This window comes from Bombus pyrosoma, linkage group LG5 (genome assembly GCF_014825855.1).
Source record: "Bombus pyrosoma isolate SC7728 linkage group LG5, ASM1482585v1, whole genome shotgun sequence".
NCBI lineage: Eukaryota > Metazoa > Arthropoda > Insecta > Hymenoptera > Apidae > Bombus > Bombus pyrosoma.
Window position 1 is genome coordinate 4,910,941 of NC_057774.1, and position 13,784 is coordinate 4,924,724.

General features: G+C 45.7%; 1 protein-coding gene across 4 annotated transcripts in view; it reads left to right on the top strand.

Moving 5' to 3' along the window:
- The window catches only part of LOC122567951 (nephrin-like), a 99,266-nt gene that overhangs the window by 41,225 nt on the left and 44,257 nt on the right, over positions 1 to 13,784 (top strand). For all 4 annotated transcript variants that reach the window (XR_006316930.1, XM_043727137.1, XM_043727138.1 and 1 more), the window contains exons 5-6: positions 7,627 to 7,737; positions 13,259 to 13,486. Coding sequence is in view for 3 of the 4 variants with exons in the window: in XM_043727137.1 (XP_043583072.1) it covers positions 7,627 to 7,737; positions 13,259 to 13,486 (339 nt within the window). In the remaining variant the exon portion in view is untranslated. The remainder of the gene's footprint in view (positions 1 to 7,626; positions 7,738 to 13,258; positions 13,487 to 13,784) is intronic.

Here is a 13,784-nt window from a genome sequence, read left to right on the forward strand (position 1 = left end):
ATCTCGATATCGCGCTGAATCGTTTAGCTTTAACGTCGCGTCAGTCGGATACGCCGCCTACAACTTCGGTTGTAACGGACTTTACTGTCTTGTAAACTTGTATCGTTGACATTTTTGCGGAAAGAAGCACGGAACGACCACCACCGATCGCAAGGATAACCGTAAAACTGATATTCGCGTTAATCGTTGCTATGAAATAAATCTGCGGATAATCCATAAAGCGAACCGACGATTTAACGGAAGCTCTCCGTCCAATTTCCCTTTGGCATCGTTACTTTCAACCACAGAAAAGAGGAAGAGAAAGTGGATTTTTCGGTGTTTCGAATGGACGTGTTTCCGTATGGATATAAATCCGGTCGCTAAATCGCTGTGCAATATGCGGCTATTATCTACAGACGTTGCACGAATCGAGCCGCAAACGTTGCAACGTAGAGGCATTCTCCGCGAACGAAAAGCGGCGGCGTTCCTACGCTCGATATCGCTTTTGTTTTTTGCATCTGTGTCGAGAGCCTCTTCTGTCGGCTGTGCGAAAAAGAAAGAGAGGAAGAAAGAAAGAAAGAAAGAAAGGAAGGAAGGAAGAAAGAAAGAAAGAAAGAGAAAAAGTAGGCGAAGCTCGCCGTCTTCGAAAGCGGAAGAAGCATTTCACGCGGGATTGAGAATTCAAAGCGGTCGGATAATCCGTTCGCCGTTCACCGGCATCTATTTTTTCTCGCTCTTCTCGCCACCCTCTCCTCGTTTCTCTTCTTTTTTGTCTCGTTTCGTTGATCGCACGATAGGAAGTTGCGCGGAATGCTGCTGCTTACGGATCGTGCTGGCTGAGAAATTCCCTCTAAAGAATCCACAAAGAAGAAACCGAAAGAACGTTCGAGGAAAAGTAATGCTTCGTAGCAAGTCTGTACGGACCAGCTACGCCAACTTCCGAGATCTCTACCGATCTCTTTCGAAAACGCTAAGAGAAAAGCCTGAGAGAACGGATCGGAACGCTATCCCTTTTCCAAAGAGCTTGGCCTCCACTCGCCCCATGTATCCTTGGTAGCCGCGCGTCTTCCCTTCGATTTAAAGCTCCGGAATGCGCGTGTCGCGTTTGCAAAAATAAGAGGAATAAAGATAGAAACGCGCGATACCAAAGATTCCTTCCTGACCTGGGAAACGTCGGAATAATTTACGTGAACAAAGAAAGACGCGCGCGTACAACGAGTGGCGTGGGAACACGGTGCATGTTGCGCAAAACGTATCGTGCTTCGGGACCGGAAATTATCTCGATGAGACGGTACCTGGCTGCAAGGACAAGGGTAGCCATTACCTACGACAAGAAAAGCAAACGATCACGGGCTTCCGGACTTCCACGGTGAAACGTTACGGACCGTCGTCGGTCTCTTTCGTTCTGGATACGAGCACGAGGATTGCTTGTCAAACGTAAACGTTTGACGTTGCGACAAGAAAAATGGACGACGAAAAGCGGAAGGAAAACAAGAGGTATGAGAGACGAGAAGAAGTATCGAGAGCAGAGAGAAGAGGATAGAGAGCAGCGAGAAAAGCGATGAACTCTCGCACGGTATTTTTCGATTCGTCTTCCTCGGTCACGTTCATCTCGAGTCCGCGGCGTTCGTAAAACATCCAATTTCCGTAGAAGGTGCAAACCATAAAACGCCCATGGTGTTTCCATTCCGAGCCGGCAGAGAAAGACTCATGCAGGAATTTTTATCCCACGACTTTTATTTATATATACCGTCGCCTGACAAAAATGAACGTTCCAAAGTGAAGCTGCTTTTTAGAACAGAACGCAACGGAAGCAGTGTATATATCCGCCGTTCCACGGACATTAGACAGGGTCAATTCATGTTTATTTCCGACGAGTTAATTACTTTCGCGGAAGTTGTCGGTCGGCAGAAGCAAGACAAACAAGATTGCCAGTGTCCTCGCATTGGATTTTTTTCTCGGTATCATTTTTTAACGATACGCCCCGTGTATTAGCTGGTCCCAAAAGTTTCTTCCGTTCTATAAGGAAATAATAGACTCACAACGCGTTTTTGTTGTATAATATTTTATACGAATTACGTATGATCCATTTTGTTCTAATGGAACAAAAATAATATAAAAGAGGAAACTTTGTGCATTTATTATTTCCTTATAAAACGAAAGAAACTTTTGGGACAACCTGATACGATACTCGTCCTTTTTGTCCACCGCTAAATTCCTCGACCGGCGATTGTCTCATTGCTTCAACAGGAAAACAGGGAACATTGACGACACGTAAGCGCAGCGTACCTGGACGGAAGAAAGTGGAAATTCCAGAACAAAAAGACGTATGTATGGACGGACACAAAGGCGTGATGCAGTAGCGTTAAATAATTTGTCCAGCGAAATTGTACGGGTTCTTTGTCGGACTGGCTGCCTTACTGGCAAAATTATTAATTCTCGCGCAGAAAGCGGAAGGTCGTTTCTCTTGCTTCGTATAAATTATTTCATCGGTGCGACATCGGCGTCGAGAAACGGACTTCTGTGACGCACACCCCTCCGTAACGAATGTACGACGGCCAACTTAACAAAGTACGACTGCGGAGGAAAACTCTGGAAACGTAATCCGTCGCCAGACAGTCGGTGCAACGCTTTTTCGTCCAACGTGCACGCGTGAGCCGAATCGCTCTCGTTTTCTGAACTCTCGACTCGCTTGTAAATAAGCTTCACAGACCTCTTTAATTAAAATGTATACCTGAATCGTCGCTTCGCCTTCAGCCGGAACTCGGGTTAAAAAAGTCAAAAATTTATGAATCGATGAACGTGAGAAAGAATACCAAGAATTTTCGGGTTCTTTCAAATTCCCAGGTGAAACCTGAATACCCTGTTTGTAGGTCGCTAAAGAGACTGCGATCCTCCCTGCGGAATATAAGAATCCTTGCGTGGCGAATGTAAAATGAACGACGAAGTCGTCGATGTCGTCGACGATGGACGTTTGTTGTCGCACGTTTGGGTCGCGCGTGTAGACTCGTCGCAAGTTATTGCTGAAAAATCCAACGGAAAGTAGAATTTCAGCGAACAGGGACGTTTCGAAGAATACACAAAGTGATACGTGCGGCGCATATACGAGCGTATATAACATATAACGGGCACCATGACTGCGGCATGCTCGCATAAAAACAATATTGCTTCCACCTACGACAGAGGAATTTTCCTAAATTTTTAACGGTAATCGTTACGTGGCCGCCGTATGGTACGGTGGTGTGCTCCTCGACCAACCTCTATGGCTCCACCTAACACGCGTCTGCCTACCTGCTACCGCTGCTAAGCACTTGCGCTACCGAATCCCGAGGATAGCGTACAAAGAGGAGAACGCCGCCGCGAGAATTCAATGGATTCGAGTCGTTCAAATACTTCGTAAGCCCAGCACGCTTTCGGTCAAATGTAAAATATTCTTCGAGCTTCCGCGTTATCTGGCAAACTACCCTCGCTTGGCCGCCGACGATTTGCTTAACATAACCAAATTGTATTTCCGACGGATTGGCATTTGTTTAAAGTGCCGCGGACAAGAAACGTGTGGCCCAGAATCGAGCGTCAAATTGAATTCATCAACCTTGAAAGCGACCATCTGTCCACCCACCGATAATGGATAATGCATGATAGAGAATAAATAATAGCCGTAACACGTATAAATACATTGGGAACTGATGATCGCTATTTTTACGACTCTTATTGACGGAGAAGCCATTTGAATCTCAGCACCGCGTTTTATCGCGAGTTCAAAAGTTCCATGGCCAGGTTTATTCAGAGTGCTGCGTGCTTGTGACGCGCAACCGACGCGAAATTAAATAAAAATTGCCGAACCGTTCGACTCGAAACATTGCAAAATATTTGTAGGGACAAAAAAATTTGTCTCGATTACCATAACAGGTATCGAATCACGGTGTTATATATCGCTGACTCTCGCAACATTTGATCAATACACGGCGAAGCCAAAAAAAAAAAAGAGATGGTTACCAGGCGATGGTAACGCAATCGATAGAAATATCGTTCTTGATATATGGCAGTGGTACGGTAATATTCGTAATTCTTAAAATATCGCCAGCATTACGTCACACTGTCGATAACTTTTCCAGGATTATACCGTTAATACGCTAATACACTAACTTGCGACCACATTATTTATCGGTGATTCGAATTTTCCACGACTGATCAAGGTGTGTGTTTATAAACTGCGAATCAGTAATTTCCAAGCATTTACGACCACCGATTCTCCCTTTTGTTTGCCGTATCGTAACTAATCGCGATAGATAATTGTCCGTGAAACGGGAAGAATTCGATATTTCCGAACACCGTACGACCGAAGGAAAATCGAACGAAGAAAAAAGATCAAAACATTTTAGACAGCAAAATACCCGAGTCCGAATGAAAAAGAGGTAGAAAAAAGTCGCTGTAATTCATATACATATAAAAAGTCAAAGAAACGAAACTTCGACGCGAGAACAAATGGCAAATTTAAATCTATAGGCACGTACCTGTCCACGAAGGGGAAAAGAGGAAGTACGTGGCCGAGCACGTCGCGGCCCGATAGCGTCGGAGAATATCCTGCAAATGGTGCATCCGGATCGTGGCAAGGAAGGTGATAGCTGCTCTCTGTCGGTTATACCTTTACCTATATCTATATCGATGTAGCTACACATAACGGTTTGCACGCAGCCTCCGTTGAAAACGTATAGCAGTATAGCCATATACATACACACGACTGAATATTCGCTCACACAGAGATGGACAAACACGCATGGGTAAACAAATGGTAGTCGGATGGTGTGGAACGACAGCTCGACGCGACGCGACGCGATGCGACGCTTCGACTATACGACGATGGCGCGCATCGTTTCGATGCACTCCCCGACCAAAAGAGACAAACCACCCTGGACGAATATAGGAACGAGACGAGGTGTTAGCGATACCAAAATCGACGAACGCATCGCACGTGACGAGATTGAAACTGCACTTTGAAATTCTCGCTTCTTCTCGAGCGTCGAATCGCGGGACATCGAATCACCGTATACGATTCACAGTGAAACGACAGTGGCGAGCATGAAATCGCTGGGTCGAGCCAGTCGCGAGTTTTAAGACTTTTTTATACCGTTCGCAGATTGCCCAAGGAAAAATGTACGAGAATCGGGAGAACATTGGCGATCCTTTGGGTATTTAGTCGTGGGATTAGCAGCGTAATTCGTCGTTTTTCTTATCTGTTGGAGGCCACGATGCGCGGTTTCAACGTAATTCCCTCGACACCGTGATATAAAAGTTTACGATCGAAATTCGCCAGAGGGTCTGTGCCGCGATATACACGGACGTAAAACCGAGAACCGTTCCCCGTTTTATGGTACTCCCCCGATACGATGAGATTCGGACGAATCATCGGCGTCTCGTGACTCGCGTCTTCCGGCTCCAGTCGACTAGAATTTGGGTAAAAGTTCTCCAGGTTGCTTGTGCGAACGCAAGCTATGACCGAGCTTCGCATGCGTTATTTCCCCCTTGTTTTACCTTTTACCTTTCGCCTTTCACCTTTCACCTTTCCTCCTTGACCCAGCTACCGTTAGCGTGGTGGCGAAGGCAAGGATTGGCGAAAGGATTCAGTCAAGAGCAAACGAGCATCTTATATCGCGACCGCGCGAACCGCGTCTAACCTTCTTCCGCCTCTGCAAAACCAGCAACACACGAAACAGTGTAAATCGAGCTCTCCGGAGTTTTGCTTATTTACGCGCTGCTTTGCAAACAGCGGAAAGCCTTCTCGAGAGAACCGACTATGTTGCAATGTTACGAGAGGGCCGTGAGCATCATTCTTATAAGATTTCGTGGATAGAGAAAAACTTGCATCCAAGGACAAGAAATTACGATCCCGCGGAATACGATGCACAGTTACGAGTTGTTTCACGGTAAATTATCGTTGCTAACCAATCTGCAAAACACGTAACGCCAATTTTGCGAAAATACCGCGTACACAGAGGAAACCATCTACCTCGTCTACGTTCATCTTCGTCTTGCAAGCCACTTGTCGGTTAAGAAGTGCGAATACACCGATATCAAAAAATAGAAAATGTGGAGACCTACAAGAGATATTATAGGACTTGACAACTGGAGTTTGTTCGAAGAGCGAGATATTCCCTCGGAAAATTCAACACATTCGATTCGAAACAATAAGGACAGAATGTCGTTTCCCTGGGAGAGCGAAACGGTTGGCGGAAGAACAATGGCTAGTGGAAGGAACACTACGCTTTAAGGAACAGCAAGGCCAGCTAGAAGATGTCAAAGCGACGAGTAAACGCGCTATAAAGGGTCGCGCTATGAATGCCGGTATTAATGCCGCTAAGCTGCCGTCTTGGGCAGTCCGAATGTAATCTCGGTCGAGATTACGACGTACCGTCTTTAGAGCACCCTTAAGAGATCGGCGACTGGTTCGCTTCTTTCTTCGCTCTCGAACTTTTGTACCGTCACTGACTCGCATCCGCGCCGAAATGGTAATCGTTCCGAAAGAAAAGATGCAAAAAGGAGAACTCGTTGGTAATCGCGTCGCAAATTGAGCAACGCAATTTTGCGATTGTCGTTCAATCTGGACGACTAAGAAGGCGTTTCTCGATGGTCGGTGAGAAAAAGTAGATGGACGGATACAATTTGGAAACAACGACGTAGCGAAAAACGTTCCAAGCATCCATACCTGTCTGGAAAACAATCTATTTGGCACCGCGAAGAGACAAACATATACTGTTCCCTACAATTAAAAGATGAAAGTGCAAACAAGAGTCGTTCTTCGATTTGGTCGAGCAGATGTTCGAAGAATTCTTCCAAAACGCCTCGATTGTTTTCATTGCGGAAAGAGTGAGATTGCTTCACAATTACGACCTGCATAAAGGGAAGCGGTTATCCCACTAAAACGTTCGTTTGCACCTTCATTTTTTAATTTCACTAGATCGAGGAACCCACGACGAGCGTTCTCTCGCCTGTTGTAAATCTACGATGTAAAGTGACACGTACGTGACAATCAGAACGCGATGTTCGCTGTGGCTACACGTGACGTCGACTCCAAGCGATGATTTATCGAGTTTATATTCGCAGAAGTCTCTTCCAGCGTTTTACAATAGCGAATCTCTCTACTCCTGACGTCGCGAATCTCGCGTCCTTTCCGCCTCTTTCCATTGAAAAAAGGACAAAGACTCGGTTGTTCGGTGCCTGTTTGCAACAGAAGGACGGCGGAAAGCGTGGATGCACGCTTCGAGTTGACATGGTCGCGGCGATAGCCAGAGGCAATTTCCATCAAGTATCGAGCGAAATACGCCGTCAGGATGAAACTCGGCCTGTTTGCGTTTACTTGGGCTGTATCGGGGACCAAGTCGATCGACGGAAGAATCGAAGAGATAAAAGGAAGCGAGAGAGAAAAAGGTCCTCGCTTCGAGAGTCAGGTAGAAGTGATTTTCCTCGTCTCGTTCCACTGTGACGCGATCGCACGTTGTTCCATTTTCGTTTTATCCTTATTATCGGTCGCCTTTCTCCGACCCCTGAACCCTTCGATTCACCCAAATTATCTTCCAATTCGATTCTATCGGTCTAGGTTGAGAAAAGGGAACGCGTCGCCGCTCACCTGGTCCCCCTTTCTGTTCACAGTGCCGCCAGCTAAGCCGATAATCTACGACGCGAAGAGAAGAGACATGAGCAAACTTCTCGAGGCCTATCCCGAAGGAGCTGACCTGTTCCTTGTCTGCGAGGTTCACGGAGGTAAGCGTCGAGTGTAAATTTTTCGTGTGCGAGATTAACGACCGAACGGCTTCCGAAACGATCTTGCAAAACGGTGTATCCTTCTGTTTGCACTCTCGTGTCGGAGCTGTCATTTATTTCGCGAGAAAATAATCTGTCGCCATGTTCCGCCCCTGTGGATTAATTGGCCGGAACCCAGTTGACTAAAGTCCGCCTCCTTTCTAATACCGGGAATAATGGATCGCTGCCAGAAATTGCTTCCAGCCGATTAGAGGGATGAATTATTATAAGTGGCTGCGCATCGTTTATAAAAACCTGGCGGACAGTAACCGAGCATCCGTCATACTCGATCAAATTGCTCGACGACAGCGTTAAAACTGGGTTTCTTCTTCGAGGGGACTGGTTCCTTGGCGAAATTTAATAGAGAAATGGTACAACGTGCCGTCTCGTTTCGCGTTCATCGATACGTCAGTCAAACGAATAGTCTCCCAGGGTCTGTTTCTCGAAAAAATAGCAACGGAGATAAAATACGACAGCGGAATATCAATGGGATACGTCCCGAGGTATGTAAGTCGCGTTAAGACGAAACCGCGACATGACGCGAGCGACGTCTACCATGAGAAAGGAAATCTGCACGTATATGTAATCGCGCGTAAAACGCAGCACGAAGGGTGACGAATGCGCAAACGTCTTTCGAATCTTGCGCGCCGGACGAAAAATCCTATTTCCTTGAACCGCGAGTATTCACTGGAGCGAAGCCAATTCCATTTACAGCCAGCATTCGCTTATTCGAAGAAAATACGAAGTGAAATAGGCGAAAAGTCCAAGGAGGAAGGAAAAGAAGGGGAAAGGAAAAAGAAGAGTCCAGCGCGATTTTTCCAAGATTCGTCGCCTGATAGGTGTCACGTTGCGCGACAAATTCTCTGGATCGACGCCAATTTTAATCTTCGACGCGGTTCCTTCTTTCGCGGTACAGCCTCGTGTCTCGAGTTTGCAAACCCTTCTTAACTCATTCGATGATGCATCGATCGTTAGCGAAAAAGAAATCCGTCTATATTATCGTCTCTTGGTTCGCGCAACGCTTCTGAACGTGAACGATCGACAGACTAACCGTTTCGAAATTATTCGAATTCGAGATTCGCTGTTTTCCTACCGAACGATCTCCAACGATAATGAAAATTGAAAAAAGCCCTCGAGCGGCGATATGCCAATCGCAAACGTATTATTAAACATTATTTAATCGAGGTAAATTTCCGAGAGAATCGCTATCGACATTGTTCCGCACATAAAAGTTGAGAAACGTTCTACCGTTCGTGAGACCAAAATGTTTTAATTTCATTATACATTCGATATTACATCGAGCAATGGAATCTGAAAGATTAACGAGAAACTGCCTCTGCCGGAACTTTTTCCTTAATTCAACAACGAATTTTTTCGTTCTCTCTTCCCGTGCTCTTTCCTCTGGTCCTTGAGGAAGATTACACGACTTACAGCTCACAGCCAACCAGTCGTCGGGCCAGCCAGCCGTTCACCCTGCAGTCCTTCGGACGAGCGATTTGTCACTCCAAGGAGAAAACGAATTTCCAACTTGCTCTGAGAGTTTTCTCTTCCCGTGTGCACGGACAGGTAACCCACGACTTCCGGAAGGTTCGCATTATCGGCCAAACTTCATGGTATCCGAACGAGATACGAGTAACCAACGAGAACTGTCAAACACCGGTCTATGCGGCGACTTACGACAAATTTATATTTTCTCCTTACTTCACGATCGTCCCTGTGTCACGGCAGTTCGCAACAACCGCCGCTGTTCCGACTCTCCTTTGGAAATTGCCAATTCCGTACAAAGAAGTTCGAAACTTACGTCTGCTTGATGGATTACGATCGAGCAAACCAATGCGCGAGTTGTTTATAGCTAAAGAAAATAGCGGCTCGAGTCCGCGAAGCGATTTCATCGCGAAGTATAATCCGTGTCAAGACCAACTGTACAAAAATCATGCGTACAAAAGGCGAACAGTCGTAAGTATATGATAAAGTACTTGCAATGTGTGCAAAATTCAAGGTAAGAGTGTAACTTGGCATAAGACGTGAATAATCGTCGGGATCGTTTTCAACGGCAGATTTGGGTTCGCGATGGCAAGGTATTGCTGCCAAAGTAGCGATTATTATTTGGCTGCGAGCTTAAAACCAGTCGGATGAACTTGAACGAAATGTCGACCGACCGACCGACCGACCGACCATCCTTTAAAGCTTACGCCTTTTCTTCCACCCTGTGATTCCACGAATCGTGAAAACGAGGCAAAAACGAGCATTCACCGTGTCGAGAGAAATATTTACCGAAAACTTTTGTGGAATAGTTGAAATATTTTTTATAAGTACTTCGCGAACAAAGGTGCATCCATAAAAAGCCAGCGAGTCGTCGCGTCGCGTCGCGTCGTCGGCCGTTGAAGTTCCAAAAATTCCAGCGGCTCTATTTCTACAAGTGTGTTTTCTCCGATGTACGTCATGGTCGTTGGTTAAAAGAGGATTCATGGAGTAAAGAAGATCGGAATTTCGGAATTTTATCAACTCGGGACCTAAGTTCCGTAGATTCTTTCTCAGACTTACCGCTTTTACCGCCTTTGATAAAACAACAGAAAATGGGAGGTCACTGCGCGACCGAACGTTCCTTTCTTCCAATTAAGGTCGGACATCGAGGGCGGTGGTGAAGCGCTGTTGCAAAGAGACGAGTATTCAAAAACTGTGACGAACTAGACACGAGATTCTCTATATGCAAACCGAAACTCTTCTATCATCCATGAAACGAAAAGAAACCCCGATAATCTCTTAGAAATAAGGATTTTGATTTACTTTATCGGAAGTTATCTCGTTTGGAGCGAGTTTCTGCTTCGGCAATTTCCAAGGACGCGAAACAATACACGCGAAATATGAAAAACGGGATCGTGACGATGCGCGATCGAGATGTTTAACACACCTTGGCGAGATGTCCATTGTGGCACGCATTGTTGTCGCACAATGTATAGATACCACACGTATATACTATCTTCAGCCTCTGCCAGGCGTCACCTTGCTCGACTGCTGCGCGTTGCTTCGGCATTGTTAAAACGTCCGCATGAAAGTAATTTTACAGCAGGTCAGAGTAAAGTGTTTGTTTTAACGTGACTCGCGGCTAACGGTATTCCTTGCTTTAACCTCGCGGACCAACACTCGCGAATCCTGCAGTTTTTCTCTTTCATTGTTTTCTCGATCTTTACTTTTCCGGCTTTTTTAAAGTTCCTAGCGTTCCACTGCAAAGACGCGAAGGAAAATAAAATCAGTACAAACTATGGAATTTCCCGACGAGTCGCGGTGCTAATTGATTTCCAGCAAATTCCGCCGGTGTGAATGGGACAGACTCGCTTAAGGACCCTTATTCAGGCAAAAATGTTATCGAAAAGTCAAAAACCCAGCTTAAAGGGGACGGAGATCGATCGCTATTCGTAACAAGACTAATTACCGCGGAAAGGCTGCCTCGTTGACGAATCTTGAAACTTGAATCGTACAAATGGCATCGTTTAAGTGGCAGCTAAACTTAACTGCGTTATTAGGAACCTCTCAACGTAACACCATGCGCTCTATTGTTCGTGAAACGTTCCGGTTTCAAGCTGCGTCCACGAGCAAACAGTCGCGCGGGGCATTTCTGAAATTCCCAACTTTGCTTCTATCGAGAATCAAAATTACAGAAAAATCAAGTATCAAGGTGTGTCTAACGGAATTCGTACAGATTAAACGAAACGATCGGGGCTTGTCGGGGCTACAAATGTAGCGAATGCGGTCGAAAGCCACTAAAATTCGCCTTCTATTGTACTTCCTTCGCTGTCGCGTAGCATTATTACGAGCAAGTCGTACTCAGCTCGCGAACCTCGTGATATATACCTGTGTACCATCCATGATACCAGGTGGAAACCTGGAGAGCAATAAACATCCTTCTCCTCCCCTATCCCCAGAAATCCCCGGCCCCTTACTTCCACCTTTTCTAGTTCCGTTCTCGTAGAAGCAATGAAATAATTCCCCATCTCGCCTACCGGAAAGTCGAGAGCGTGTGACATTCACCCTCGATTTCTCCCTCCTCCTGTTTCCTCCTTCAACTATACAACCCACGATTTCTGTCACTGTTAGCTCTCCTCCGGGCGCGTAATTCACCTTCGAAATGAACCAAACCTTGCTTCTCTCAACGAACCGATCTATCCTCTGGGCTACGTTTACTTGTGCGTTCGCGTTCGTCTTTGCCGCGTGTATACAGTAGGTATACATATTTTCGATCTAATCAAGGAAATACAGCAAGTACACTATCGTTTACGTGATAAAATACGCCGACCCCATCGCATCGGGACCTTCCTATACTCGCGATTCCAGGAGACAAATTTGCACGGATAATTAACTCGGGGAATTAGGTGACCATATAACCGGTACATCGAGACTATCGAGATCGCTAATGTTGTGGCCGAGTAAGACCCGTCGAGCGACGTGATTGACGACTAGCTCGGAGTCTCTGATACACATTCGTAAACATGGACACAGTTTCGATACGTCGTTTACTCGGATTAGTCCAGCTACTCGAATTGTCCTAACCGACGATCAACCTGCTTGTTACGAGTAAGCGATAGAGAACACTCCGTCAGATATGGATCAACGATATTGCGGGATTGCCAAGTAAAACATCAAACTGCGATACATCAAGCATCGACGCCGTTAGATTCTCCCACGAGTGACGGAGCGTGTCCGAAGCTTTCTTACGCTACCAACAACTAGCTCTTGGTCGAGTACCAAACGGTCCATTTACCCTGCTCGGTCAATGGTTACTAATAGTCACTTTCTCGAAAATCATTTCTATCGACTATCTCGCTACGGTAAACGTTTCTCAGAGTTTGCTTCCGGTTTCAACTACTTTCGTGTGTGATCATCCCGGATCAAGGCTAGAAAATGCCGTATCATTGAGGCTCCGTCGACGGGCTTTCCTTCGGCGATACCTTTTTAAAGTACAACCTACCCTGATGAAATTGCGACTCGGAAAAATTCTTACATTCGAGAAAAGAATTCTACCAGAGGTAAAAGAAGTTGCAGGGGGAATTCTAACAGCTAGGAAACTTAACCTTCCGAGGAATCAAGAATTCCGGTAATAGGGACAAAGCGTAACGACGACATAAATGAAATTTCAGCGATAAGAGTAGGACGCAAAGACAGCGGAATACCAACTAGATGTAAGAAACAACGGGAAAACGTTATACGACTAACGTGTAAAGTAACGATACGTCATCGGTATCGTATAAAGGTCCTTCAGGGGAATAAGAGTTATAAATTCTGTACACAGGAACTCGACACATTGTGATTCTAATAATTCTCGAAATAGGTTGCGATACTTGAGATTTACTATAAGATTTCCATGAACGTAATTTTGTTTGCATTTTCATTCGGTTGTCACGTTCGCTGACGACTAAAGTGGCATGCAAATGCATAAGTCACGCCATTTGTGTACGTTCTAAGATGACTTGTCTGCTCGATTTAGGTAAACCAAGACCCCGAGTCACGTGGTTTCTGGAGTCGCAGACAATCGATGCGCCGTCGGAGATTCGGGAGACCCAAGGGCCAGGAGGCGAAACCAACGTCGTAACCATAAGCAATGTGACGCTGAAGGGTCTCACGAGAAGTCACTACCACGCCAAACTGTTCTGCAAAGCAAGCAATACTCATTTAGCACCGCCACCCACCACTGCCGTTATCATCGAACTTCACAGTAAGTGGAATAATGACTCGCTTTCCCCTATTCTCGTTAATTCTTTATCAGGATTCTTACTGCCCCTCCCGTTTTCGAAAGGTCGAGTACACACGCTTAGAATACCGCCGATAGCTAGAAACATTATTCAAAAAATCGGGGGAACGAACGAAATACCAGAGGATCGTAATTAAGACAATTAAGTCGTCCACAAAAGACAGAAGATTTCAATAACGTGGTTTTATCTGCCTAAAAGAACAGTAGGTAATTTACCCCTTCGTTAGCCGCGAAAGCCAACCCAGTTATGTTAATGAAATGA